The sequence below is a fragment of the Pituophis catenifer genome, unplaced genomic scaffold (genome assembly GCF_029215685.1).
Source record: "Pituophis catenifer annectens isolate HBS135680 unplaced genomic scaffold, rPitCat1.0.hap2 SCAF_1, whole genome shotgun sequence".
In the NCBI taxonomy this organism is placed as follows: Eukaryota; Metazoa; Chordata; class Lepidosauria; order Squamata; family Colubridae; genus Pituophis; species Pituophis catenifer.
The window spans coordinates 253,166,290-253,193,296 of NW_027256881.1; the positions used below are offsets into that span (position 1 = coordinate 253,166,290).

General features: G+C 36.1%; 1 protein-coding gene across 1 annotated transcript in view; it reads right to left on the minus strand.

The window, feature by feature from the left end:
• The window catches only part of TRIM66 (tripartite motif containing 66), a 36,693-nt gene extending 9,927 nt beyond the window's left edge, over window positions 1-26,766 (minus strand). Inside the window, exons 1-10 of the mRNA XM_070935180.1 lie at window positions 26,529-26,766; window positions 25,257-25,389; window positions 24,685-24,801; window positions 23,537-23,651; window positions 21,956-22,102; window positions 20,803-20,920; window positions 18,454-19,412; window positions 15,616-15,759; window positions 2,816-3,085; window positions 1,643-1,865 (exon numbers count right to left, since the gene is read on the minus strand). Of these exons, the coding sequence (XP_070791281.1) occupies window positions 1,643-1,865; window positions 2,816-3,085; window positions 15,616-15,759; window positions 18,454-19,412; window positions 20,803-20,920; window positions 21,956-22,102; window positions 23,537-23,651; window positions 24,685-24,801; window positions 25,257-25,389; window positions 26,529-26,766 (2,464 nt within the window). The remainder of the gene's footprint in view (window positions 1-1,642; window positions 1,866-2,815; window positions 3,086-15,615; window positions 15,760-18,453; window positions 19,413-20,802; window positions 20,921-21,955; window positions 22,103-23,536; window positions 23,652-24,684; window positions 24,802-25,256; window positions 25,390-26,528) is intronic.
• Window positions 26,767-27,007: the final 241 nt, after the last annotated feature.

Here is a 27,007-nt window from a genome sequence, read left to right on the forward strand (position 1 = left end):
GATCTTTTTAGTCCCTCACACACTATATTGGTGGAGCTCATCCCTGGAAGTCAAAGGGAATTTGAAGTTTTCTTTCCTATCAGCATGCAAATTTCTATATTCATTCATAGGAAAACTTAGAATATCTATGATTCTTGAAACTTCTTAGGGGTTTCAGGATTGTATCCTAACACATGGGGCAGGAAGGGCTGGAAGAAAATGTTCTTGGACTCTTATTAATATAGAGATAGTTTTGTTTTTCTTTATATTTATGGATCTACTTTTGTGTTTTCCTGGGGAAGGGGGCATTGCTAATCTTAATTATAATACTGACCATCATTAAGTGTCAATATGTTGACCTCAGAGAATAAATGCTTTTTACAAAAATCTTTATTAATAAAGCAACATTACAAAAATTAGAGATACATTTAACATATAACATATCTAAAAATAGGCTGATCTATTCACAAAGTTTCCCTATTTCGGACCTGACACAAGTCTAAAATCTTATCAACTCTCAATTATGAATCTTAAATTCATAAAGTTATTATCTGAGAGCACAAGTCCTCCACTGGCAACAACGTTAGTGGCTGGAGGAAGCTAGGAGCTTGGTGGTTTTCCAACGGCCTTTGCTGTCAGCAAGGAGCACTGCTGGGGTGGGATCCAACCACGGTGAAGACCTTTACTGCATTCAAGCAGGCGGAAATCTGCTGGTAGTTCTCCTTCCGGCAGTAGTCAGCAGGAAGCCACAAAATGGGTGTTCTGGGGTGGGGGCATGGAAGAGTCAGTTTTAGGTCTACTGGATCCAAAGCCATCCTATTCCCTCAAATGAACCGAATTGGTCCTGTCAGCTATACCAACCCTGGAGTTGCCATAAATAATAGCCCCTCCCTAAATGGGAAAGGAGAATATTATAAATTCAAAGATCCACTGGAGCAAAAAAGCTAAAGAAAAAAAATTGTTCTATCTGAGACAAGCCAGCAGAGCTTGAGATATAGCAGAATTCAATAGCAGTTTCATTCTGAAAGAATTGTGATACAGAATTGCCCTCAATGGTATCTTTGTATAGAAAATATAGCCTAATTTGGATGTTACTAGAACCTGAATGACAGTTGGCAGATCTGTTGAAAATGACTATTCATCTGACAAAATTACATCACTTTTACATTCTGTAAACTGGCCTTGGAGGATGATCAAGTGATGGTGATGGTATCTGGATGCTTCCAAAATGTCATTCTTGAATAGCCAAACTCCCTGCTACCTTTTCTATCTTAATGCATAATAAACTTTTCTCTGCTACTTCTCTTCTGAACAGTAGTATAACATTTAAAATTGTACTGTATCATTTTTATTTATTATGTTATCTGGCTCATTCAAATTAATAGAACTCTAATATAATAGATCTCTATTATTAAATCAAGCCTAGACAAATATTCTATTTTTATGTATCCCATTATTAGTCAGGAAGTTGTTCCATGTTTACTAAAGGCCAGTATAGTGGACGTTAATAGAAAACATGGGACAATTACAGAAATCATAATTTAATTTATGGTTTCTCATTGCAAAGCATTTGTATTTTCAGCAGCAATCCTTTGAAATAATTATGCTATACAATATATGATTTTAAACATCCATGAAATGTAAAGAAAAAAAAGTCTGGTACCTTCAGTGTGTCTTGGTTTGCGATGAACAGATTGCATGAAGGTTGTGTTGCTGATAAGTAAGGGAGGGGAGGTACATGGCTGAGTTTTCTTCACTGAGAGATTAATAGGCTCTTCCAGAATATTTTGTAAAGGAAGAGCCATTTCATTTATGTCTTTTGATTGCGCTGTGACAATATTGCTCCCAAGAGGATAACTCACATGGCTAAACTCTTCATTTTCCAGCTGATAATTGAAGAGAAAAAAAAGTGAAATTTGCAAAATATTTTATACATCAACAAAATAATTAATTGAAAATTGATTATTTTCAATTAATTATTTTGAATTAATAATTCAAAGAGCCTGAGTGGCAAGAGCCTGAGTGGCGTAGGAGGATAATGCCTCCTACTAAGGCAGCATTTAACATCCAGCTGCCTGCAATTACTGCGAGTTCAATTCTCACCAGGCTCAAGGTCGACTCAGCCTTCCATCCTTTCTAAGGTGGGTAAAATGAGGACCCGGTTTGTGGGGGCAATAAGCTGACTTTGTATAAAATATACAAAAGTATGAAGGCTATTGCTTAACGCATTGTAAGACGCCCTGAGTCTCCGGTGAAGGGCGGCATATAAAAATAATTTTTTTAAAAAAATTATTGCTCCTGCTTCATTCTGAGGGGCACACAAAGCATGAGTTCAATAATTTAAGATCTTTGAACTACAGATCTACAAAAAAAATCCACAAATTTCTCAATATCCTATCAGTATCAGGCTAATTCTATGTGGCAATGGCAAATTACTTATATAACGCTGCCAATAAAATTCCTTGGAACTGTTCATGAAAATCCAAAGTCTAATTTTTCTTGAAGGACACTTTTAACTTTTTGCCATAAGAACAGAAAACTCACGCAAGGATTCTAGGGTGGTCTCTAAGTCAAGAAATAAGAAACTCTTGGCAGGAATGTGATCTGCATAGGAGCTTTTGAAATTAACTGGGTTTATAAAAAAGGCACATCAGTACTGAAGTTCCAGATAACTTAAATGAAATCTGCATAAAAATACTGGCACAATTTTTCAAGTTCCAATAATCTCAACAGAGATTTTCCAGCTGTGTGGTGATTTATGAAATAAACTAGAATGACCATTCTTGTGATTTTTTTTCCCTATCAAATGATTATCTGATGGATCAACTGTTCTTACCTTGCAAACTGGGTTTACCAAAGGCATGCCACCAATTGCTAAGTGTTCGATATTTTCAGAACTCAGGGTCCTCGTTCTATCCAAGGACAGATTATAAGAAGATACAGATTCAGGAAGCACTTCAGAGACATGAGGTACATTCTGGGACAGGCTAGATGTTGCACTGCAGATTTCTTTTGCCTGTGAATCAGCTTGTCTGGATGCCCTTGATGAAGATAGATCAACTTCTAAAATGTTTGGAAAACCCACTATGTTCATTGAAGCTGACCGCTGGGGGGAAGAAAAAAGACCATAGGAAGCTCAGTATTCATTGCAACATTAATTCTTTCACTAGGAAGGTTTTGGTAGGTTGATTGCAATATTAGAATGTTTAATTGTCTTGTCTTGTCTTGTTGAACACCATTCTGAATGCTTATCATAACAATGGCCTATTTTAAATGTTTGAATCCACTAAAAGGTTCCTCAAGTATCAGTCAACATATGTGTTTTTCTTAAAATTCATTCATTCATTCATTCATTCATTCATTCATTCATTCATTCATGGACAATGTCCTAACAGAAAAGATATTTTGTCATCTCATTTAAAAGTAGAAAATGCTTCTTTTTGAAATTATACACACTTAAAACCCTCAGATATAAAATTTAAAAGCAAAATAAAAAGGCTTTTCCCAATAATTATGTTAATAAGGTTGCAAGTACGTAATCTTCAAGCAAATTTTACAAAACTATGATTTTTTCATATTTTGATTTATTTTATATAGAAGGAAAAAAGAGTTTTTTTTCCTACTGTTATATAAAAATGTTATTTTTCCTATTCTAAGGGACAATCTTTAATATAAAACTATTTATTTGTTTTAAAATATTTGTACTCTATTTCCTATTTTTAAAAAAATCTCAAAGCCACTAACAATAAAATTGCAATGTATCTAAAACATGATTTAATTATATATATTTGATTTTAGTAAAGAAGCTTTTTCTCTCAGTAAAAATATTCTATCAAATTCACTATTTTCAACAATTGGCCAGATGGAAGACATTTTTTCTTTAAGTTCCTTGTTTTCTTTTCTCTTTTCTTTTCTTTTCTTTTTTCTTTTCTTTTCTTAAGTTTCCTATTTTATTCCTTGTTTTTTTTTTCCTACTCTGCCACTGATGTCTATGGGAAGGTGACAATGGGTCCAATCCTAGGATATTTTGAGACAATGGAACTAGTTCCTGGGAAAATTAAAGTGCTTACATATATAATAAGAAATATAAAAAGATGGTTTGTGAGTATTATGTGCGTCTCAAAGTAGCAACTGAATTATGTAATAAATGAACTGCAGCTATGGACACTGCATGCTGGACATGTTAGCACCATGTATTTCTGATACGACATCCCAAAATAACTATTCAGTCAGCAGCCAGCTGGTGTGCTTCTAAATCTAATGCAACATTATTCTGAGTCAAATATAATGGGCACATTAATAAATAAAACCTCCGGTTTTTCTTAATTCTTCATTTATTTACAAACTTAAATCAGCTGGTTTTTTGCATCTAATCAGAATGCTTTTTCTTACAGAACTGCATGAAAACTGCCTTGTCACAAGAAGAGTTCTCCCTTTATCCTTCATGCTTTTACAGAAGTATGTACAAAAAAACTATAAAAAAGAAGTTTCTTTTCTCTGGCATATTAAAAACTTATAGATTAATTCCCAGAACAAAAACTCATTGTCTGGGGTCTTGTAAAATTTGAATTTGATAGGTACAATAATAACTATTCTTACTGTGCGATAATTGTTCTCTTAATATTTTAATGAATAATTTTAAATCTAATAAACATATGCATACTTTGAAAATTAGTTTGTCTATTTATTCGTATTATTATGAGATTTTCCCTATAAATTGTTGCATTAATTTTTCATCAGAGAACTCTGTTACAAAATGTGGAACACTACATATATGATAGAGTTATAGTACTTTGGTTCATCTATTGGTTTGTGGAACTTTCATACACTGTGGGTTCTGAAAAAAAATTCTCCCCAACTGGAGATTTCATATTTGTGGAATCAAGATATTAGAGCTTCCAAGTGCTAGTCAGGATTTGAAGTATCTCCAAATATCCCAAAATTTTGGGACTTTTGTGTAATTGAACCATTATCTGACTACTGCATGTATTATTGGGTGAAAGTGTTAACCACTCATCCTTGATTGGCTCCAGCTAAAATTGTCATGTCTTCCCTGCCAAACCCTGTCGTGCTTTCTGCTTTGGATGACTTCTAAGTCACTACAAAATGATACTATTCTGATTGAGAATATGTCATTCACAAACAAAATTATTGGTTTCTTTCCTCTGACTTGCTACCCTTTCAGCATACCACCAGCCAGTGGGAAAAAACCATCAATGTGGCATCTCTCATGGTTCATTTTCCTTAGCTTGGGTTGATGGACCCTCCTCCCGAACCCAACTTGGGCATCTCCCAAGTTTAAATAACAAATATATGGGAAGGCACCAGGGCAGAAATTGCTCCAGAAAAGACAGAAGACTAGTTTTATAACTAGAGTAGAAGAACTAAAACTGGTTTGCTGATGAGCAATACCTTTCTTCCTTTAAGGAAAGGGAAGAAGGTACAGAACATGGCAAATACAAGGAAACTAGCAAGGAAGTAAACCCCTACTTCTTTCCCAAATAGAATAGTGAAGATGAATGATGTTTTGTCTTGTTAAAACACTGGAGAAAAAATGATGTCAAAAGCAAAGAGGGAAGTAGTTATAGATCTAGAACTAATTTTGGGATATAAAGTGCTAATAAGGCAAAGGCTGAGGGAGAAATGGTCGAAATGAATGCTGGCTAGTGACCAGATAAGAGGTATATCCTTGCCTCTGTACATTCCAAAAATATGATTCTGGTCACATCCATCCAAGATATCATCATGATAAACTGCAAAGGTTTTTTTGCACACTGTAGCTGTCCTTAGATGGCATTGAAAAGTGAGGAAATATTTCTTTGTTAGAGGTACAGCTAATTATGCCTTCAGCTAGTCTCACCCATGAATGAGATCAGGGCAACATCTTGGAGACAAGTAAGGACAGTGTCACTGTTAAGGTATTGTGACTACGTGCAAATATGAATAGGAGCTTGGGAAAGACACTTGGTACTTAGACCTCAAATTGCCAATAACATTAAAGAATTTAAATTCTATTAGTAGCATAGTTACATGGAAAATATAACTCCTTAAGTCAATATAAAACATTAATCTTACTAAAAGAAGGAAGGAAAAATAGCGGGGAAATAGGAAATGAAGCTATCAAATTGCCTCGTTCTCTCTGGAATAAAAGTTAATTTTGTGATTTCAATAATGAAGAAATTATGCATTGCCCAATAAAATGTGTATGTGGAATGTTGTACATATGTGTGCCTACTTATCTAAGATCCTAGCAAGATCTGATGCATTTTCATGCTGATTCACAAAGCTACTGTCAAGGATGCAATAAAAATGTATTAGGAGTAAGGCTCATTAAGTTCAATTAATTATCTCCTTAAAATTATCATTCCTTTTTCCATTAGTGGAGGAAAGGGAGAGGAATCTTCCCCCTGTGGTTTTTACTGCCCTAAATTATGATACTTCTATCCTATTTTTATGTTGTCTAAAAAGATTTAATATCTCATCCTTCAACATCACAAACGTTCATGTCATATGCTTTCATGCTGCAACCTGTGCTATAAATTCATTTGACTTTTTTATATATGGTATATTGCAAACACATCTGTTTACAACTTCACATATACTTTGCAGTTTGCTTACTTTTCTCAATCATTACATTTTCTCTTGTTACTCATTCTCATTTGTTTCCACTCATGTCGTGAAAGAACTATCTCACTTCTATATTTCTCCTTACACTAACATATAAATTGCAGGAGCATCTGAAATGATGCTCTTTATCTAAAATGAAAATGATTAATTATGACCTTAATGAAAAAAGTGTTTATTTTCCTACAATTGCTTTCATGTTTACTGTGTGGATTTCAACTTTAATATTGTAGGTACCAGTGTTTCCACTGTCTTTATTCCATACATTTAATGTCAGCCTTATATGGAAAAATTAGGATATGATACTGTTAATGGCATGAAAGTGGAGAAAATATTAACTTTCTTGTTTTTATAGTATCAGGAAGCTATCAAGTGATGACGCAGGGACAATGCCTATTTAAAAGATAGAAGTCTTATTTAGAACAGTAAAAAGAAAGAAAAGAATGAAAAATGTGTGCAAAACAAGCTACAGAATAAACTGGATAAAGAAATGACAACTGTTAATAAAAAACAGGTTTGGGATTTGCTAAAATGGCATCGAAACTTTGCAATTGCAGAGAAATTACTGAGAGTAAATGGCTACAAAGTAATAAAAGATGCAGCTAAGTGGAACAATCCCTTGGCAACTCCTATATGCTGTAAACTTGAAACAAATGCAGTCATTCAAATCAAGTTAGCTCAAGTTTAAATCAGAGTGACCAGAAGCCTACCCTTGAATTTAAATAAATTGTTCCTGATCAAAAGACTCCTGTTTGCACGTGAGGGAGTATAAAATCAGCTCTGTATTCTGTAAAAATTCATCCTGAGCAAATTGAGTTGGTTTAACACCCCAGAAACAGTCAACAAAACACATGGTACTGTATATTATTTATATTCCTTTCAGGTCAAATAAAAATAACATGAAAAATTTGTTTAATAACAATAAAAATAAATAATTTGACAATTGTCTCCCCTAAAAGAAAAAGAAGGGAGTGGGAGACATGATGAGTTGGCCTTCTGTAATGCTCCAAGATTCACAGGATGCTTAAAGACCAAAGGATCTGATCCTTGCCCATTTCAACTAATCTATCTACCTCCATGACATTTGTGATGCACTGGCATCAAGCCATCATTTCTAACATTTAGGACTGCCAACTGACCTAAAACAAGGGAAAAATCTAAGCAACCTTTCTGCAAAGTTCAAACCAGCTTGCCTGTTCAAACACATGGTCAAGAAGACAAAAGATAGTTGCCAGGCATGTACTCAGAGATGGATAGAATAGCTTCTCTCAAGACATGATCTGAAAAGAACAACTTGGCTGATGCTAAATTCTTACTCCATCCTGAGCGCTTGATTAGTAATAGAATTACTTTTTTGTGCTATCACATCATTAATCATTTTAAGTGAATTCCAAATGTAGAGGTGCTTTGGATAGCAAGATGGATGGCACATACGCTTACAAAATAAACAAATAAACAAATAAAATATTATTACTTATTTATACTATGCCTTTTCATAGAATTAAGAGAAGTAAACAACAGAAGTAAACCTATCAAATTAAATCTATGACAGAAACAAATCTGTTTAAATGTCAAAAGACTTTGGGATAAGAGGTGTCTTTAGGAGATCAGTATCCGTATTCGAGTTTTATTAAAATAAACAGCTTGAAAACCTGGTAAAATTACTCTGATAAAGCTGTAAGCTTATGCCAGCTGCATATTTAGCAGTGCAGCAAGATTTAGGATTTAGCCACAAATAACTACAACAGGGGTGGGCAAATGTGACCCTTTTACAACCTGTGGACTTCAACTTCCAGAATTCCTGAGACAGCTGGGCTGTCTCAGGAATTCTGGAGTTGAAGTCCACAGGTTGTAAAAGGGCCACATTTGTCCACCCCTGAACTACAACCATCAATATATTTTGAAACCTCACATCCGCAATAGTGCCAAAGCTTTTTGTTATAAATTGAAGAAAATTTAATCTTACAATCCCAGATTTCTAGTACTCAGGAAGGAGAAAGGGAAGGAGGAAGACTCCAAAAGTGCTATACTTGTCTTGGTTTTTATGCTGGTTTCACATTAAAATAAATGGTTAAACAACACAAGAGACACGTGGCAAGAATTCCTCAGTGGAATATGGATCACCTACACTGGTTGCAAAAGCTTGACTGAGCCTCTGCATATGATAACAATGGCACTATGTTGTAGATTTTAAATGTAAAAGAAAATAAATGCACATTGAAGGATTACGTGTAGCCTTTTCTTTTTTGCAGAAAATAATAGCATGCATAGGTTTACTGCATCATAAAAAACATCCTGGAAAGGACACATTTTACTAAAAGAGCCAAGATAAAGAATGATATTACACAATTTTATTGTAATTAATTTAAATTGCTCTGATAATTCTTGTTCACTGTTTAAATATTTGTTTTTCCTAAACCCCAGACAAGTATTGTTGTTAAATCATTCTGACATGGTACTCAATTTTCAATTTAAAGATTTCTCAGACAGTCATAATCATGTACAGATGGTCTTCATATGACACTGCACTTGCACATATGCTGGTCATATTTTTGCTGCTATAGTAGTTATTTCAGATAATACTTTAATAAGAGGGAAGTGAAGACATTATTATTATTGTCCTAGTATGCGGTACCTAAATGATCAGTGTTTGCATGTGTGGTAAGCTTGAGGAGAATTAAAATGAAAGTTGAGTAGTATTGCTATTGGGCTCATTTGATGCTTTGGGTTCTTAACAGGTTACATGTATGATACTTAGGTCATCACAGCAATTGCAAACAAAGTACAAATAATTATCACCATCTTTGTGCACAGTATAATTTTCTACCAACAAATCCATATGATTGATATGCTTACATATATCTTGATGAGTTGCACATGACTGTATTTTTATATATCATCCACACATTACCAAATACAATAGAGTTTTTGTTACAAAACTACAGTTGAACAGTCAAAGAATATTATATACTTAGTGATCTTTCTCCCAGAAGCATTGACACTGAGAATGCAATATACAGTATCACTGGCAACTATCACGTGAAGTTCCACATCTTCCCTCCTGTGTTCATGACACAATTGCTTTCTCAAGGTATCAAGATTTAACCTCTTCTTTATACAGAACCGACTGTACAAGATTGTATGTCTAACTAACATTTCACAAAGGAAACAAATGGCAGCATGACTATAGCCCCATCTATTGGGCTGGGATGGAATATCCTTGTGTTCTTAAAGAGTTGCTGTGATGCTATCTTGCAATTGCCAAATTACAGTATATTTTCAATCACTGTTTGAAATAGCTCTGAATATGTACTACTGCACTCTGCCACATAAAGTATCTGAAAAATCCTGAAACTAAACAGTGTTTCCAAATTTGCAACTGCATTATTTTTGAAATGTATCTTCTATCTGCAGAAGGTGATTATATAAATCTGTTATTGGATTTGATTCATATGTGGCATCTGCTAGCTGCAGTTACAGTGTTGCCATGTCAGTGCCTGAGGGATTGGCAACAGCCTGATGGTACCAAACATACAAATACTCTTTAAATCTTTCCTAGGCATTTGGTTATCTTATTTTTTTCATCAAGACTTTGCGAAGGAAACATAGACTGCTTTCTATGAATAGGTGGCTTTAAAGTCATATTTAGCAAAAAATGTGCAGCTAGTCAGTTGAAAAATTCTCCCATCACAGTTAGATAAAGTCCTAGCTCATTTAGCTGAACTAAATGATGTTGCTTGAAAGCATTTTAAATAGCATTTTCTTTAAATTAATGTTAGTAGAGATTGAGTTTCAGATATTTTGCCAATTTGGTAATCTAAATCACCCCCTCCATTTTCTAATGTCCTTCTATGAAAGTTTCTTCTTAAAAACTGAAAGACAAAAAAACAAATCGAGGGACAAAAAAATCTTTGAAAGATAGCATTACATTATTAAACTACATGCTTAAAATGTTGTCAGTAAAGTTTCCACATGTTACTTGACTGATTTGAGAAAATGGTACATTTGAAAACGCCAACGTTGAAACTATATTACTTCAGCTTTTTGAAGAAGAAAGAATTTTCTTTAAGAAGTTGATGTGCTCTTGCTGCTTTCCAGTTGGCGGAGAGGATAAATCCTATGTAACATCAGGCCAGAAAGCAGATTGTTTTTTCAGTAGTTCCAAACAGATAGTGTATCTTTAATGAAAACATGTTGAGTATTTACTAAGCCTATCCCTATGATATTTCCTAAACAAAGGAACTGGACTGATGGGGTTTTGATTTTTAATGTATTTTAATATGCGTTTAATATGTATTTTAACATGTTTCTTACTTGGATTGAGATTGTATATCTTAATTGTTGTGAGCCGCCCTGAGTCCTATGGAGATAGGACGGCATACAAATGTAATTAAAATAAAAAAAAGTAAAAAAAAACCTTCCAAATCAAGGCATCTAGAGCAGTGGTTCTCAACCTGTGGGTCGCGACCCCTTTGGGGGTCGAACACCCCTTTCACAGGGGTCACCTAAGACCATCGGAAAACACATATTTTCAATGGTTTTAGGAATAATTTTACGGTTGGAGGTCACCACAACATGAGGAACTGTATTAAAGGGTCACGGCATTAGGAAGGTTGAGAACCACTGATCTAGAGTAAAGTGACTGGCATTGGGGTGCCCAATCCGCTGAAGCTTTGAGAGACATACAGATATTCAGTTAATAATTGTAGTGAGTTGGTGTAAAATACAATGAATCATATTCTGTTGTATCAGACTGATTTAGTCATAGTTATCCTTAAGAGTTTTATGTTGACTTAGGGAAACTGATGAAATAATAGAAGAGTCCATGGATTAACTTGTTTCTAGCATTCAGTTGATTAAAAAGCAGTTGTTGATTGTACCAGAAAGACCTGAGGTGACACTAGTTTGATATGCTGAACAAACTGATGAATTGCTTTAGGCGCAACTGAATTCCAGTAATAGTTGGCTTTATATTCAGATGTTTTACAAAATCTATCAAGTCAATCCTGATAGGAAGATGTTGAAGGTCCAATAAGAGAAAAAGGCCGTATTGTTTCGTATTTGGTTCACTATGTTCACCAATAAAAAGTTTTCTTCAAATCGTATTCGCAATCTGGTGATTTCATGGACACATGCTTCATTGACATAACCTTCATTACAACAGTATAGAAGTTGTTATAGTTCGACAGATAGCTTGTCTAACATTCCTTTTGAGATGAAAAGCATAAAAGTCAATTCTTTAAATCAGCTCATAGCAATGTAAATAATTAGCCTGAAAAGCCATGGTAGAGTTAAACCCAGAAAGCATCTGACAAAGAAAATAGATGAGTAAATTCAGCACAACAGCTTTCTTATCATGGGATTCAAATGATAGGTTTTTCTCTCTTGTGCATTATATCAAAAATGTAGAAGACTTTGTCCATCAGGTATCATCAGGGGATGAATTCCATTTGATCAGAATGGGTGTACTGGGTGTTGATCTCCAATCTATCGGTTAAGACAGTTGTAAAGTTCTTCAGATCCTAATTAATGAAGGACATTGAGCAATAAGAGGCAATCATAGCCTTTCTCTGTTTTATCTATCAGTGGTTTTCTATTACACATGAACAGTATCTAATTACCGGTAGTCAAATATATGCAAAATGCTTCAATGTTTTTCTGTAAGAATTATAAACAAACATGCCTTTTTGCTTTGCTTGTTGCTTTGCAAATGATAATTGTCTGGCTCCAACAAATTCACTGTTAAATTGGGTTTGTAAGGCATCCCTTCTTTATTATCTATAAGCATTTCATACTGGCCATGAAGTACACCACGGAAAAGAGAACAAAACAGAAGAAGGCCAAGAACCTGGGAAGAGCTAACATCAAGGCTGACACATGAAGAGCTTGAGTTGTGATTCCAAGAAAAACTGTCTCATTTCCATATCTGTCAACTTAAGTAAGCAGCTTTCAGAATGTTATATTACTTATATTTCAAAAGGAGGTTCCATCATGCATGGCTGGAATTGAAACAACAATCACATATATAGCAATCATTGGTACAGTCCTTAATGATTTATTTCTCTGTCTCGCTGTACATGTAATATCAGGAAAAATACCTTTTGTGCATGTTAAAAAACAAAATATATTTTACCAATACAAACCAATTAGTAAGGACAATTCTTCCTATGTGTCCACACCATAAACTTCCCTCCAATCTATCTATATTGATATCAACATAAATGTATCATTAGTTATTGTCACTGAAGATAATTAAAATATCACTCTTCTCAACAACAGAGCAGTGGGACATCACTTGAGATTATGCAAAGAAAGATCATCTACCTCCTCAGCCTCAGAATCCTTAATAATCTACCAAATCCTTGTATTCCTCTCTTTTTTCTCTTCCTGTAAAATGTAGGGTAGGGGGCAAGGGCTATCTGAGGCATTCTCATATACCATTTTTTGGCCGGGATTCAAGCTTCATTTATCTGATCATTGTCTTGCTAACAGATCTTCCCTTTTCTTTTCAAGGCCATCTTTTGTACTCACTACAAACTATCATGCTCTGTGAGCAGCCTCCCAGTTTGCATATGCCACCTTGCAGTCTTATCTTCACAATAATACATAATACCCGGTGGCCACTTTCAAGGGGATTCTGAGATTTATAGCTCTGACATATCAAGAATTTGGAAAGAGCTAAACCACGTGATAATTCCACAACCTGTGAAAGTAGGAACTAAAAAAAACCACATGCCTCATCCTGATATCAGGATTGTCATTCTTTACTTCTCTGCCTTTCTTACCTTTACAACAGTCTCCAATTGATTGCATTTTTCTATATTACATGTCAGATTTGCCAACATCATTGCTCCAATTTTGTATGTTAGTTAGAAGCCTTTAGTTATAAATTTTAATTATTCATAAAAGAAACAAAAATAATTTTCCACACGAAGGAGCAATACTGAAGTTATTTTTTAATAAAAAATACAAGTAAACATAAGGCTTTAAAATACCAGATCTTGCTTGATTTGTGATAATAAGGGCAGAGTTGTCCAGAAAAGATAGAAGCTCCTACAAAATGTTTTGATTGTTAAATCTTATTGTTTATTGGCTGCCTTTGCTAATTATTAAGTATTGATTTGATTTTAATTGTGGTTTTAAAATGCTACATTGATAAAAGATTATTGTTATATGCAGTATTATCTAACATTGCTTTGATTTTTTTTTCAGTTTTATATAATTTTAAAATCTCTTTGCAACTTCTTTTTCTCCCTCTTTTTTTTTTTTTTTTGGTTATGCTTTCAAAATAAAAACAAAACAAAATATTATTTTAAATATACAAATAAACAAAGATAATCTACGAAACACCCCTAAAACATGAATGTCCATCCAGAAATTAATAACTCATAAATCACTGAAGATAGACCTTTGTGGATTTTTTCTGGTATAATTATATTTCAAAGATTCAAAGGTGTGGATAGGGGGCAGGGAATGATTCAGCTCTAGTTGTAATTCAAAGGCAAATGGATTCAAAGTTACACAATGTTATTTGTCAGCAGAGACAGTATTTGTCAGTAGAAACAGGCTGACACTAGAAAACATCAGGCTTTGAGAGAAATGCAGGCCATTATCTGGCATAGATAAAACAGATTTTTTTAAGAGCAGCAAACATTTGGGACAGTGCTTATGTTAGCCTTGCACCCATTTATTCCTTAGTGGATGAGTTAAACCTGCCCCACTCATGAAGAATTTAAAAATAAAAGTTGACCCAGGAAAGTATAGTGGGTTGGATAACCATGAGCCCATATTAAAGTGCTCAGAGTTATGGTGCACTGTAACATCAGATATGTTACATTCAGTGGTGGGATTCAAATAATTTAACAACCGGTTCTCTGCCCTAATGATCGGCTGGGTGGGCATGGCCATGGTGGGCATGGCCGGCAGGCGTGACAGGCAGCACTCGGTCTCCTGCACTCCCCTGGGAGAAAAAATGGGCTGTGGGGGGGACACTGCCGCCCTGTGCACCATTTTGGGCCTAGTAGGCCTTCCCACAGCCTCCTGAGAGCAAAAATGGGCCGTGGGGGGGTGCTGCACCCTCCCATGACCCGTTTTGGGCCTAGTAGGCCTCCCTGCACCCCCCTGGGAGCCAAAATGGAGATTTCTGGAAGGGGCAGGAAGGGGAGGGGCCAGCCAGCAATTTAACAACCGGTTCGACCAGTGGTACGAACTGGTTGAATTCCACCACTGGTTACATTCCATAACCAGCACGATAAAGAGCAGAGTTAAGGCTTGCGGTTGGCCATATTACAGAAACTGGCAGTTGAAAAAGTAAATGAAACTCAAATCAAGGTTAGCTTTATCATCCCAAAAGAGTTCTGGTTGGCAGGCAATTGAATGAAATCATACATGAGATGCTGGTTATTCATGTCAAGGTCAGAGAGTCTGTTTCACATCATTTCTGCCCATTTCCAATATTCTCAATATATGGAAGTGAAATTGCAACAATGTACTGTCTGTAACACTCCCAGCAGCAGAAAAGCCTCTGAATTTGCAAATCAAATCAAAGTACTGCATATTTATTAAATTTATTACATCAAAGTGGGTCCTTGCTTCACCTTGCAAATCTGCTTTGATAGGGTGATTTGAGCAATTTTGTTGTCAAATCAAACAATCCTTTCAGAGTTTTATCTTGCCATAATGGTATCTAAAACAAACTAAAGGCATTTTGATACTAACCCTAACCTTAAAATGGCTTCAATTACTTTGCAACAGAAATATCAAAATCATCTTATCCAGAAAGCTCATCTAACAAATACCGCTTTTTCCTATGTTTTACTTCATTCATAATGATCAAATGTGCTTATAAATAGCACGATACCATGTATGGTTTCTACACAGAATTTCTCCACAAAGGTGAAAAGTTCATCTTCATTTTTTATAATGGTAGAGAAAGAGGTTTTTTTAAAGCAGTCATATAGAATTTTTTTAAAAAAAAAACACATTATTTTACAGGAAGGAAGGAAGGTTTACCTTTCTGACTGGACTCAATATACTCTCTGGAGATTGCATGTTGACAGTGGCTTCATCTCCTGGCTGAGACATAGATGGAATCACATTTCTGTCAAGAGGAAGTGCTGGTTTTTGACCTTCTGATTCAGCAGAATCTTCACCAATCTTTCATAAAGAAATAGTACATAGATATAATAGTTTATTCAGTCAATGTCCAGCAAAATAAACGAATAATAAGCACATGGCAACAAGATCACTTACAGTATATAAATAAAATCATTTATATTATCCAAACAAATGGATACTTTTCAGGCTTCATATATATGTATATTCTGTGTTAACCTGCCTGCATTTGGCTGCCTAGATACTATCAGTTTAAATGTTGGTATCCATTTTGAGGTTCTTAAATGTCCTTACCCCAGTATTTCAGTGAACACGTCACTTCTCAAATGAACTTCATAATTCTTTCAAAATTTCTCACATATAGGAAACATTTATGAGGTTACGGAAACCTGGGAGACCACCAGTTGCTGGGAATCAGCAGAGTGGTAAAAATAGTCCCCAGATCCTATTTTTCTCACTCATTTAGTTTGAATTTTTGTTCTTGCTACTTTTGTTTGTTCAACTTTATTATTTAAAAAGAATATTATTTGAATTAAAACATGGTAAATCATATTGATTGCCTTTCAGCTGAAAATATATTAATAACTTTTATAAATAAAACATTGTACTATCTTAAAATAATATTTCATTATTATTCACCTGTGAGACAGCATTTTCATTCCACTGGTATTTTAAACTTATAATGTTATCTATTATGAAGAGGAAAATGTTTATTTTACGGAATATTCTCACATCATTTCCCCAGGTAATGAATCTGAGCACATATTTTCCTCAAAACTATTATTTGGTGGTATTTGACCCCAATAAGACTTTTTCAAATGGATAATAAAGTGGATAAAATGTGTTGGAGATGTAAAGTGGAACTTGGGACATATGCTCATATGTGGTGTAAATGTAATGGGGTTGAACTTTTTTGGTCTAGGATAGAAAATGAAATATTTGAAATAATTAAGAAGAGGGTCAAATTGAAATTGGAAACCATATTATTATTAATATTGAATGAAACAACATTAACAACTGGAGAAAGAGAATTGGTGAGGATTTTGCTTATAATGGGGAGAATTATAATTGCTAGATATTGGAAATTAAATGTTGACTTAAAATTAGAAGAATGGTACAATGAAACATGGAAATTTGCATTAAATGATAAATTGACTTGTGATATTAAAATTAGAAGTGGTATATATAAAGAAAATGTTTTTTGGAACACTTGGCAACCATTTGTGGACTTTGTACTTGGGAGATTGGATGAATCGGCACCAGTACCTTATCAAAGAGATTTCTGGAAGAATTGAAGACTTCAATTTCCTAAAACTTCCTTTCCGTTTGTATAGCACGTTGGGGGAAAAAAATTTTTCTTTCCTTACTATTGATTTTTTGTATTGATTTTTTTTCTTTCTGTTATTCTTTAACAATAAAAATATAATAAAAAATTAAAAAAAAAAACTATTATTTGGCCCTGGGAAAAATACCAGATTTCCTCCCAGAAAAGGACTAATGTCTTGGGAAGATGAGTTTTATCCTGATTTTTTTTATCTAAAAAAAGAAAAGGTAAAGATTTCTCCTACCAAACATGTCCAACTCTAGGGGGCAGTGCAACAGAAATGCATTTTTAATATGTGCCCAAAGTAAAAAATGACAATAAAGGTTATTTATCTATCTATCTAAGAGTCAGAATTGTCCAAAAACCTATGTGGTCATGTGGCTGGCATGACCATATGCCGAAGCCGCATAGAACGCTGTTACCTAGAAAGGATAGCTATTTATCTACTTGCATTTGCTTGCTTTTGAACTGCTAGGTGGGCAAGAGTTGGGGCAGGAATGGGAGCTCACTCCGTCACACGCTACTTAGATCTCGAACTACCAACTTCCGATTGACAAGCCCAGCATCTTAACAGGTCAGCCCTCTTACAGCATGGAAATATATAGAGAAAATTTACTTCTAATGATAGACTAGGCACTTGTCAGTGGATTCTATTTAAACAATGTTTGGTATAACTTTAATGCTAGTTGACCCTTGGAGTGACATGTCCAGCCTCATTCTTTTCTTGACCTGTCAGACACCATGTTCTGCCCCACCATGCACTAACTGTTGATTTGTTAAGTATTCTTCTTTAGGGTTTGTACTGGTCTAAGAGCCTGGCAAATCTAGTCATCCTAAATCACATCAAGGCACAGTTTAATGGGGTTCTGAGTAACATGACAATATTAATCCACCATCCTTTCCTTGATGTTATTCTTGATTTGCACCCCATCTTTCTGATCTGCTGAGCATGCTCTGTTCTGAGGAGGCCCAAAACATTTAAAAACAAAAACAAACATTAAAACATTAAAAAAACAGCTTAAATAAATATTACAATTATCTAACAACTCTTCACCTAAAGAAAGAGAAACATCTTTGCAGATTTCCCTAAAAAGATGAGTGAACGGGAGCCAAACGCAATCCATAAGAAACTGTTCTGTAAATTTATTTTTTCACATAAATTTCAATGGAAAGCTGAATATTTCAAGCCTAGCTTAAAGATCAGTTACCTGATAAACATATCTACTTGGATTTATTTAAAATAAGGTTAAGAGTTACCCTGTGGGAAGATGGATGACCAATAAATTTTACAAATAAAGAAATAAATAAGGTCAAATCTGGGCTAATTGTCTTTTAGTCAATCCTTCCCCAGCTCTGTTTAAGATTGAATATTCATTAACATTAGAAGAAGAAAATAAATCTAGTCAGCTCACTTGCTGCACTTCTTCTTGGTTTTGCTGCTGAACTGTGCTTGGCTGCCTGACAATGTAGTTTATCTGGCCAACAATGGTTTGCTGAACATGCTGAGGCTGCTTGGCCTGATTGAGCTGCAGGCTTGGTTGCTGAGCCTGAAGGAGAAGCTCCAAATCTTTCTTCATTTCCTCCAGTTCAAACTGGTGGTGCATGATGTCCAAGCTCTGTTGTATCACTTGTTCGTGAGACTTCTCATTTGGGCCTGCGGCAGGCGACTGTTGAGGTGAGAGTGGTGGTGGGGGTGGCAATGGATGTTCCTGTTGTGGTGGCGGTGGCTGTGGTTGTGGCGGTGGCTGCTGTTGCTGCAAATTATTCAGCTTTAGCTTCTGGAGGGGACTGACTTGAACCTGCACTGTTGGACTGTGAAGAGAAGACTGTGCAGGGATTTGCTGGGAGTGACTACCTTTGCTTTGGTGGCCATCCTGTGACGAAAGGGGATAAATAGGTGGAAGGGCATGGTGCATTGGCTGCTCTTGGGAGTTCTTGCTCAACCTGGTAGTTAGGCTATCAGGCTCTTGATGAGATTTCTGCTCAGCACACGGCTGCATGCTTTTCAGCACTCGCGGGGCACACCTCTGCTCCCTCTCATGTTGCTGCAAGCTGTACTGCACAGGGAAATGTTGTGGGTGGTGTTGCTGCATTTCAGAAGGCTGGCGGAAAGGCTGAGGATGGCTCACAGTTTGATGAGAAAGCTGCCCTTTGTTCATATGTGGGATATTAAGGCAATGGGCACAGCACATGGGTGCCAGGCAATGGACAGGAGGCTGAAATTGGTGGGGCTGGTTATTGAGTGGGTCATGTTGTGGCACTGGAGAATGATGGCCATGATGGTGATACAGAGATGGCTGCATTCCTTGTATACTTGCATAGGTTGGTACATCTGAATGGTGGCTTGGCCCCCCTTCCATTGACAAGTGGCCTAAAAAGAACAAACCAGAAATAATGGAGGACAGTATTAATATTGAGTATTAATCCCCATATTAAGACTCTTTATCCAGAATAGGATGTCTATGGAGATTCTCAGTCATCCAGGTCATGGTTGTCCCAAAGGTGCTTTTTTGAGAGGTGATTGGACTTTCTGGTTTTTCTTTGAAGACGTTTCGCTTCTCATCCAAGAAGCTTCTTCAGCTCTAACAGCAGTTGGAAAAGCTTCTTGGATGAGAAGCAAAATGTCTTCAAAGAAAAAACAAGAGTGTCCAGTTGCCTCTTGAAAAAGTATCTTTGGGACATCCAGAATAGGACAATTTCATGTTCAGTAGATGTAGCGAAGATACCCATCTAAAAGCTTTCCATCCTAGAATTCTGCTGACCTTATACAATAAGTATAAGAGCAGCAGGAAAGCAGCACTGATCAACTAAACTCTGAAAGACAGATCTACTCTAAAAACATAGTACTGAGTGAAAATAATGGTTTGATCCAATCTATCAGTTCGCATTTTTTAATAAGTAAGTATGAGACTAATATATGACTAAAATTGTTGATATTTTACCAAAATGCTAAGCATCAGGAATCAAAAAAGGATACCATAAAACACATGTCTAAAATGTGCCCTTTTCTAATTGCGGTCATTGTTGATTGTCTACCCAAAAAAACACTAGACTGAGTTAATGTACATTGAAGGAGGGCACTATAGTATAGTAATCAATAGAATACCAATCCATGGAACTCCTTAATAATCAAAATAATAATGTGGTCGTCCCAGTACTTATCAGCACATTGGGTGCATCTGCGCATCAACAAAATGCCATCAAAACAGGATATCATATTCCCAGGTTCAGGAGCCTTTCAAAATCCTGAAGACACCAATTTTGGGAAAACTGTTGGCAATCCTGTTATACCATTTAGCCTGAAAATATAATATTTTACTTTCTCCATTTATCAGTTAAACAGGAGACTGGATCACTATGATAATCAGAGGTGTTTTATTTTCAATATGGCAACAAGAAGGAAAGTGCTAAAGAATCCTTTGGCTCTGCCAGTCATCTAAAACCTTCCAGTGACCCCGGAGAACTGCTGGAACAAAGCTCTTTTATTGGGAAATGCCCAGCCTGCAGTTTCTTACTATGGGCTCTCCTAGATTCTGATTGTGTTCTGTTCTGTCACATCTAAAACTTTTTTGGAACTATAAGAAACAATTCTGGGCTGGCTTCCTCATTCCCTAGGCCACAAAAGCATTAGAGAAAGGACAATATCACTTACTGTACATAGAGATAAAGACACCCCCCCTCTCATTCTTTCTTTCTCTCTCTCACATACAAATACATACATTTTTTCAAAAAATTGTACAATTATACAATATACTTTTTACCTAAATTGGATAGTTGTTTAGTCCAAAAAGACGGGTCCCATGTGAATCTGATCTTCCAAGGACAACCCACATCTGCATTACAGTTGGTTTCTAGCAAACGCTGAATCTGAAAAACAATCTAGTAACAAACCAGAGAATTATAGTTTGATGCAATAAATATATAATTGGCTGCTTATACCTTAGGACTTGAAATGGGCACCTAGTCGTATATTGTTCCCATTCACTATGGGCTTGCTTACATATTTAAGTGGAGATTCCTAAGCTATTATGAACTGAAAAGAAAAAAATTAATAGAACTCTATTTACCATAAAATAAATTATCTTGCATTTAGACAATAGAGACTAACTCAGTTTTATCAGCATTAGGAATTTTGGAGGCAACAAAGGTTGGCCACCATAGTAATCAAATGAGGATAAAATCAACATGGCTCGTGTGAAAAGCCATTCCAGAATAAAGTTTATTATACAGGTAGTTCTCAACTTATGACCACAATTGAGCCCAAAATTTCTGTTGTTAAGTAAGACATTTGTTAAGTGAGTTTTGCCCCATTTTACAACTTTCTTGCCACAGTTGTTAAGTAAATCACTGCAGTTGTTTAGTTAGTAACCCGGTTGTGAAGTGAATCTGGCTTCCCCATTGACTTTGCTTGTCAGAAAGTCACAAAAGGGGATCACATGACCTTGGGACACAGCCACAGTCATAAATACGAACCAGTTGCCAAGCATCTGAATTTTGATCACATGATCATGGAGATGCTGCAAAGGTCATAACTGTGAAAAATGGTTATGAGTCACATTTTCAGTGCATTCATAACTTTGAATGGTCACTAAACGAACTGTCATAAGCGGAGGACTACGTGTATTTTTCTTAGAGACTTAACAACTATTTACTTCTGTTGATATGACTATTTTTATTTGCTTAAAATCCTTTAAACGTTTTATTCACAGGAACAAGGCACTTTTGATCTATCAGTACTACCTTCTTCTCATTGTCTACTTATTTTATTTTTCTCTTCATAATTTTTCACCGATCATTCAAGAAAAATCAACCTGAGTAATTCTTTTAGCAAATCCTCTGTTCATTTAAAAGGCCAAACTATACTTTAGACAAGAAGCCCATCTAAAGTATCTTGGGATGAGCATTTACCCTTACCAGTTCTTTACTGAAGAGGAATGGAACGGTGCTTTTACTGCATACTGCCCAGCTAAGAAAGTTTTGCACGTGTTCAAACTGCCTATTTAACATCATGATTCCCTGAAGCTGTTGTTCCATTTTTTGCTTCCTTTCACTGGTGATCCGCTGTCAACAATCAGAAACAAAGAAACAAACAGTCATTTTAAAATATAGTTCGCTTTGTAATAAATGACATTTATGTTCAAAATGAGATATAAAAATCCACAAATTAGATTGGGAGTAAAGAACCTTTGCTAAGTCAATAGGCACAAATAAAATGGTTCATGCCTACGCTCGACACTCTCAGAAAATGGCTGCCACACAAGAGTGATTTGTTCACATAACATTTAGGCACGGCCCCCAGTATGCACAGCTACTCACAAAGTATTCATTCCCAGAAAAATAAACTGTTTTTGTAGCTCTCTATCATCTCAAGAATTTTATGACTGGAGCTTATTTTTGTCTCTTTTTCTGTGTAGATGAGCAAGCAACCAATACAACAGCCATTTTTTTGTTTTTATTTTTAAAGATGGCCTGTAAGACTTGGGTGGGACCTGAAGCATTCTTGTAAATACAATTATCAAAAGAGCCTGATGTTTTGGTTTTAGCACACTGGCTAATTTATTTCTAATTTAAAAACTATTTGAAAATTAATTCAAGTTATAATTAAATACTAACACTTTAACCAATAAAGAGTGGGAGAAGTTAGTTTTCATTTGTTCTCTTTTTCTTAGAACAGAACTTGCCTTCAGTACTAAGTTACTGCAGATCTAGGTTGACATTGTGAATCCCATTGATGGTACAGATCTAATAAATATCCAGCTGTTGTGATGCCACAGCCACAAGGTGAGGTGGGGTGGTGGTGGAGCTGCCTTATGAGCCCCTCATCAGCTTACCTCAGGGCCCCTGCAACCAGGCCATCCATGCCCCAACAGCTGCCTCACAGGGGCATCACCAGCACCCATGTGCAGCAGGAGCCCACATAACCCCTGGCCGACTTCTGCTCGCTTGCGGCCTCAATGGAGCAGGAGGTTGAGTGGTATGTCTTTATGCCACAGCCACTAAGCGAGGCAGCTCCACCCACCCCCGCCTCACCTCATGGCTGCAAAACTGGCATGTCGCTCTGCCTCCTGCTCCATTGTGGCTGCGAGCAAGCAGAAGTGGGCCAATGGCCACATGGGGTCCTGCTGGGTGGGGCCAGTGGAGTCTCTGCTGAGAGGTGAGGAACATGTTGGAGCATGGGTGGCCTGGCTGCGGGGCCCTAAGGTAAGCTGGTGCGGTGTGCATGGGGCAGCTCCACCCCCCTGCATCACGGAGGCCTCCTGCCCCGCTGCAAGCAAGCAAGCAGAAGAAGAGAGCCTCCCTTACATGGAAAAAAAAATAAGACACCCCCAAAAATAAGTCCTAGTGTTTATTTTGGGGCGCAAAAGAAAATAAGACCCAGTCTTATTTTTAGGAAAACATGGATATAATTAGTGAATTTATCAACCAATCAGTGCTGCAGTAAATTGGCATCTCCTGCCTCCTTATCTTCTTAGCTTCAGGAACCATCCTATTTACCTCCAACTGTTCAAGGAGAACATTTGTCCGCTTATTTATTTCACTGATTAGGACCATTTTGGCCATTTTGATCTGATTTTCTATTTTCCGTTGCAAGTGTTTTGCTTCAAACAATCTGTAGAGAAAGATTAACAATTTCAATAATTATAATCATGTTTCAAAATGTTTGGAAGAAATCATATTTATGGAGGTTACAAATGTGATTATCTGGGTTATCTATGCAGATAATGTGTGCAGAATGAATTTGTATATGGATTTAGGGAATGAATTTTTCAAGTTGCAGGATGCATTGATCTACCTAATATTTACTTTTTAGCATTTGTTCACGGATAACAATTTAAATGGTATACTTAATGGGCTTATCATTTTTTTCTCAAAAGTGGAGAATATTTTTGCCAATATTAAGCACTACATTTTAAATTTTTATTTGCCAGGACTTTTGAACAACTATTAATTGTATAACATTCAATATTTACTTGTCACAAATAAGTGTTTCAATTTTATTTTAAGGGTATTTTGGTATCTATTTTCACATCTTGAAAAAAAGCAACCTAATGTTCCACCACTTTTTTCTCTGGAGTGACATCACACAATATAACTTTATACCCATAGAACATGGCTTCATTCTTTTTATTAATATTTATGAATATAAAAATCTATTTTAACCTCCATAAATATTTCAGAAACTAAATAAATAAACAGGTTATTTAAATGATGCCACCATATAGGCTATATATGCCAACAATGTCCTAACCTGTACTAGGTTACTTACTGCCCAGTAAGTCACAGTCCATACCATAGTTACACCTCTGTAAACATAGAAAAATGTCACTAAAGAAATCAGATTAAAGAGGAAACCTTAAAAATGTGGAATGCTCAAGATTGATATGAGGATTCTCTCATAGCTGAGGATTATTAGTTAGTGCACCACAGCTATGGTGCTTTAAACAACAGCATGACTGTATGATGTCAATCCACAGTGAAAGACGCTATGAATTTGCATGAATGGAGAATTTACAGAGTTAAAAAGGCAGAGGTACCAAATCATTCTCTAGGTAGTCCCAGGAATTAATTCTTAAGATTACAAATCAATTTGTCAATGAAAAAAGTCATTACAGAATTCTTAAAAGAGGGATCTCCTCAGTTACCTGTCTTCAATATGTTTAGCTGAGACTTGCATTACATTTTTTTTCTCTTCTACTTTGCAGGTTATGTTTTCCAGGATAACCCTCTGATTTTGCAATGCTTCTTGAAGATGCCTGAATCTACAGAAAAAAAGAAATGTCTTGAAAGTTTTACCTGGGTTCAAAAGGCCAATCAGACAGTTTCCCCAACAGCTTGCCAATCCCTCCTCCTAAATTCGATCCTTTTAAAATTCATTTCTATTCTCCCTTCCAATTCCAAAGGAATTAAACAGTGTATAAAAACAAATGTATTTTTGACTCTAGTCCTGCTTACAATGAGCAGGGCCTCAAATGCATTCCCACTGGCCTTACAGCACTGATTTATAGTAGGACAGAGAAGCTTCCTTGGGGTGGCCAAAAATAGGAGCGGGCACGTGGCTGTTGAAAAACTGAAAGGAGGGAGGAATTCCAGCAGGTATAGCTTGCTTGAAAAGTTACATCTGCTACAATTGCCTTTTCTGCCTAAGTCTTAAAAGTGTTTCTTATTGTACCAAGCCACCTTTGGGTGAGTCAACATGGCAATTTTGATTTTCTACCTGTGATCCTTGTGCTCCGTCAGGAGGCAGCAGCGACAGGTAAGGACGTCACAAGTTTCACAAAACAGCTTAAGCCTCTCTTGGCTGTGAATTGGACAAAACAAGGGACATTCATTGGCTTCCCCTTCAACTCCTGAAAAAGAAAACATTGCTATAAAATAAGAACAGTTGCAATTGCCTACAATATCAGGCTCGGGTGACAAGCTGGTCAGTCAATTCCTGTCACAGCCCATCGATTGGCAGTCAGTTGAACTGAAAAAAGTGGACCCTGCATTTTCAGGAAAAATTCTAGGAAAGAAAATGCAGGTATAAAATGATGAAGTTGATTTTTAGAGAAAGATTGATATAAATGTATGATTACTAAACGGTCTTGTATAGTAAATTCTGAAAGTTAATAAAATTAATCTCAGGTTGTCAGGAGTCATGTATTTTTACATCCATTAAATTTCACATTCATATGTAAATCATCTAAATCCTTCACATGCAAATATCATAAATTTATTATGCTCCACTATTTTCATTTAGAACTGAAAATCTTGTAGGGAAAAAAGAGCAGAATGTGACTTTTTGTACAGTGCCTTCAAAATACACTATGTCCTTCCTCTGGAAGGAGCTAGGAAAAAAAACAAAATTAGAGAAAGAATATGCGTTTAGGTGAGTCCACAACATTTCAGAACCTTTTTCAGTTTCTCTTTGCTGATTGCCCTTTTCAGCAATTTTCAGGAAGGATATAGAAGTTCTAGACCAGCAGCCTCTAACCTTTGGGGCACCAGGGACAGTTTCCATGGTGAGAGGTTTTTCTGTGGGGGTGGTTGAAGTGGTGAGATTTAAATTTTTTTACTACCTGTTCTGTGGGCATGGCTTGGTGAGCGTGGCATGGCTTGGTGGGCATGGCTTGATGGGCGTGGAAGGGGAAGGATATTGTAAAATCTCCATTCCCTCCCCAAACCAGGGGAAGGTTACTGCAAAATCCCCATTTCCTCCCAATCAGCTAGGACTCGGGAGGCAGAGAATAGATGGAGGTGGGGCCAGTCAGAGATAGTATTTACCGGTTCTCCAAACTACTCAAAATTTCCGCTACCGGTTCTCCAGAACTGGTTAGAACCTGCTGAAACCCACCTCTGGGTGGTTGGAAGCTCACTTAATTCTGTTGAGAACTGCATCACATTAGCTAAGGCACTGTTTCTATACACACACAGGTCCTATAATTGAATTAAAGATATATCGTTCAGCATAAGAATGGGAAAAAACATGAGCAGGTTCCATTTCTACCTGAACATCCTTTCAAGGAGACTGGCAAAAAATGTTCTCCTCCAGCTTCTTTGCTATGGCTGTGTTCTTCTGTACATAAGCTACAAAGCCACTTGTTGCAGTTAGTACACAAACTGTGTGCAGGTCTCTTTTCTTTACAACCAGAGCAGTTCTGTAGCAGATTCAAACAGGAGAAAAATATAATTACATTGGGATGATTCCCATTAGCTGACAAAGTCACTGTCTCAGTATAATGCATATTTGGAAGTTATTCTTTTTAAAGGTGGCTTTTAGTGTTTAATAGTCAGCAGTGGTTTGAAGCACATATAACTATGATGGCACAGGTTATCTCTTTACTAGCATCTTATAGCATTATCCAGCCTTTGAAATTAATAATTTAAGGCAGGATTTATATCACTATAGTGATAGTTGACTATGAGATAATATAGATATATATTTTCACTAGAGAGAAAATAGTCTTAATGGACAAAAAGATTTCC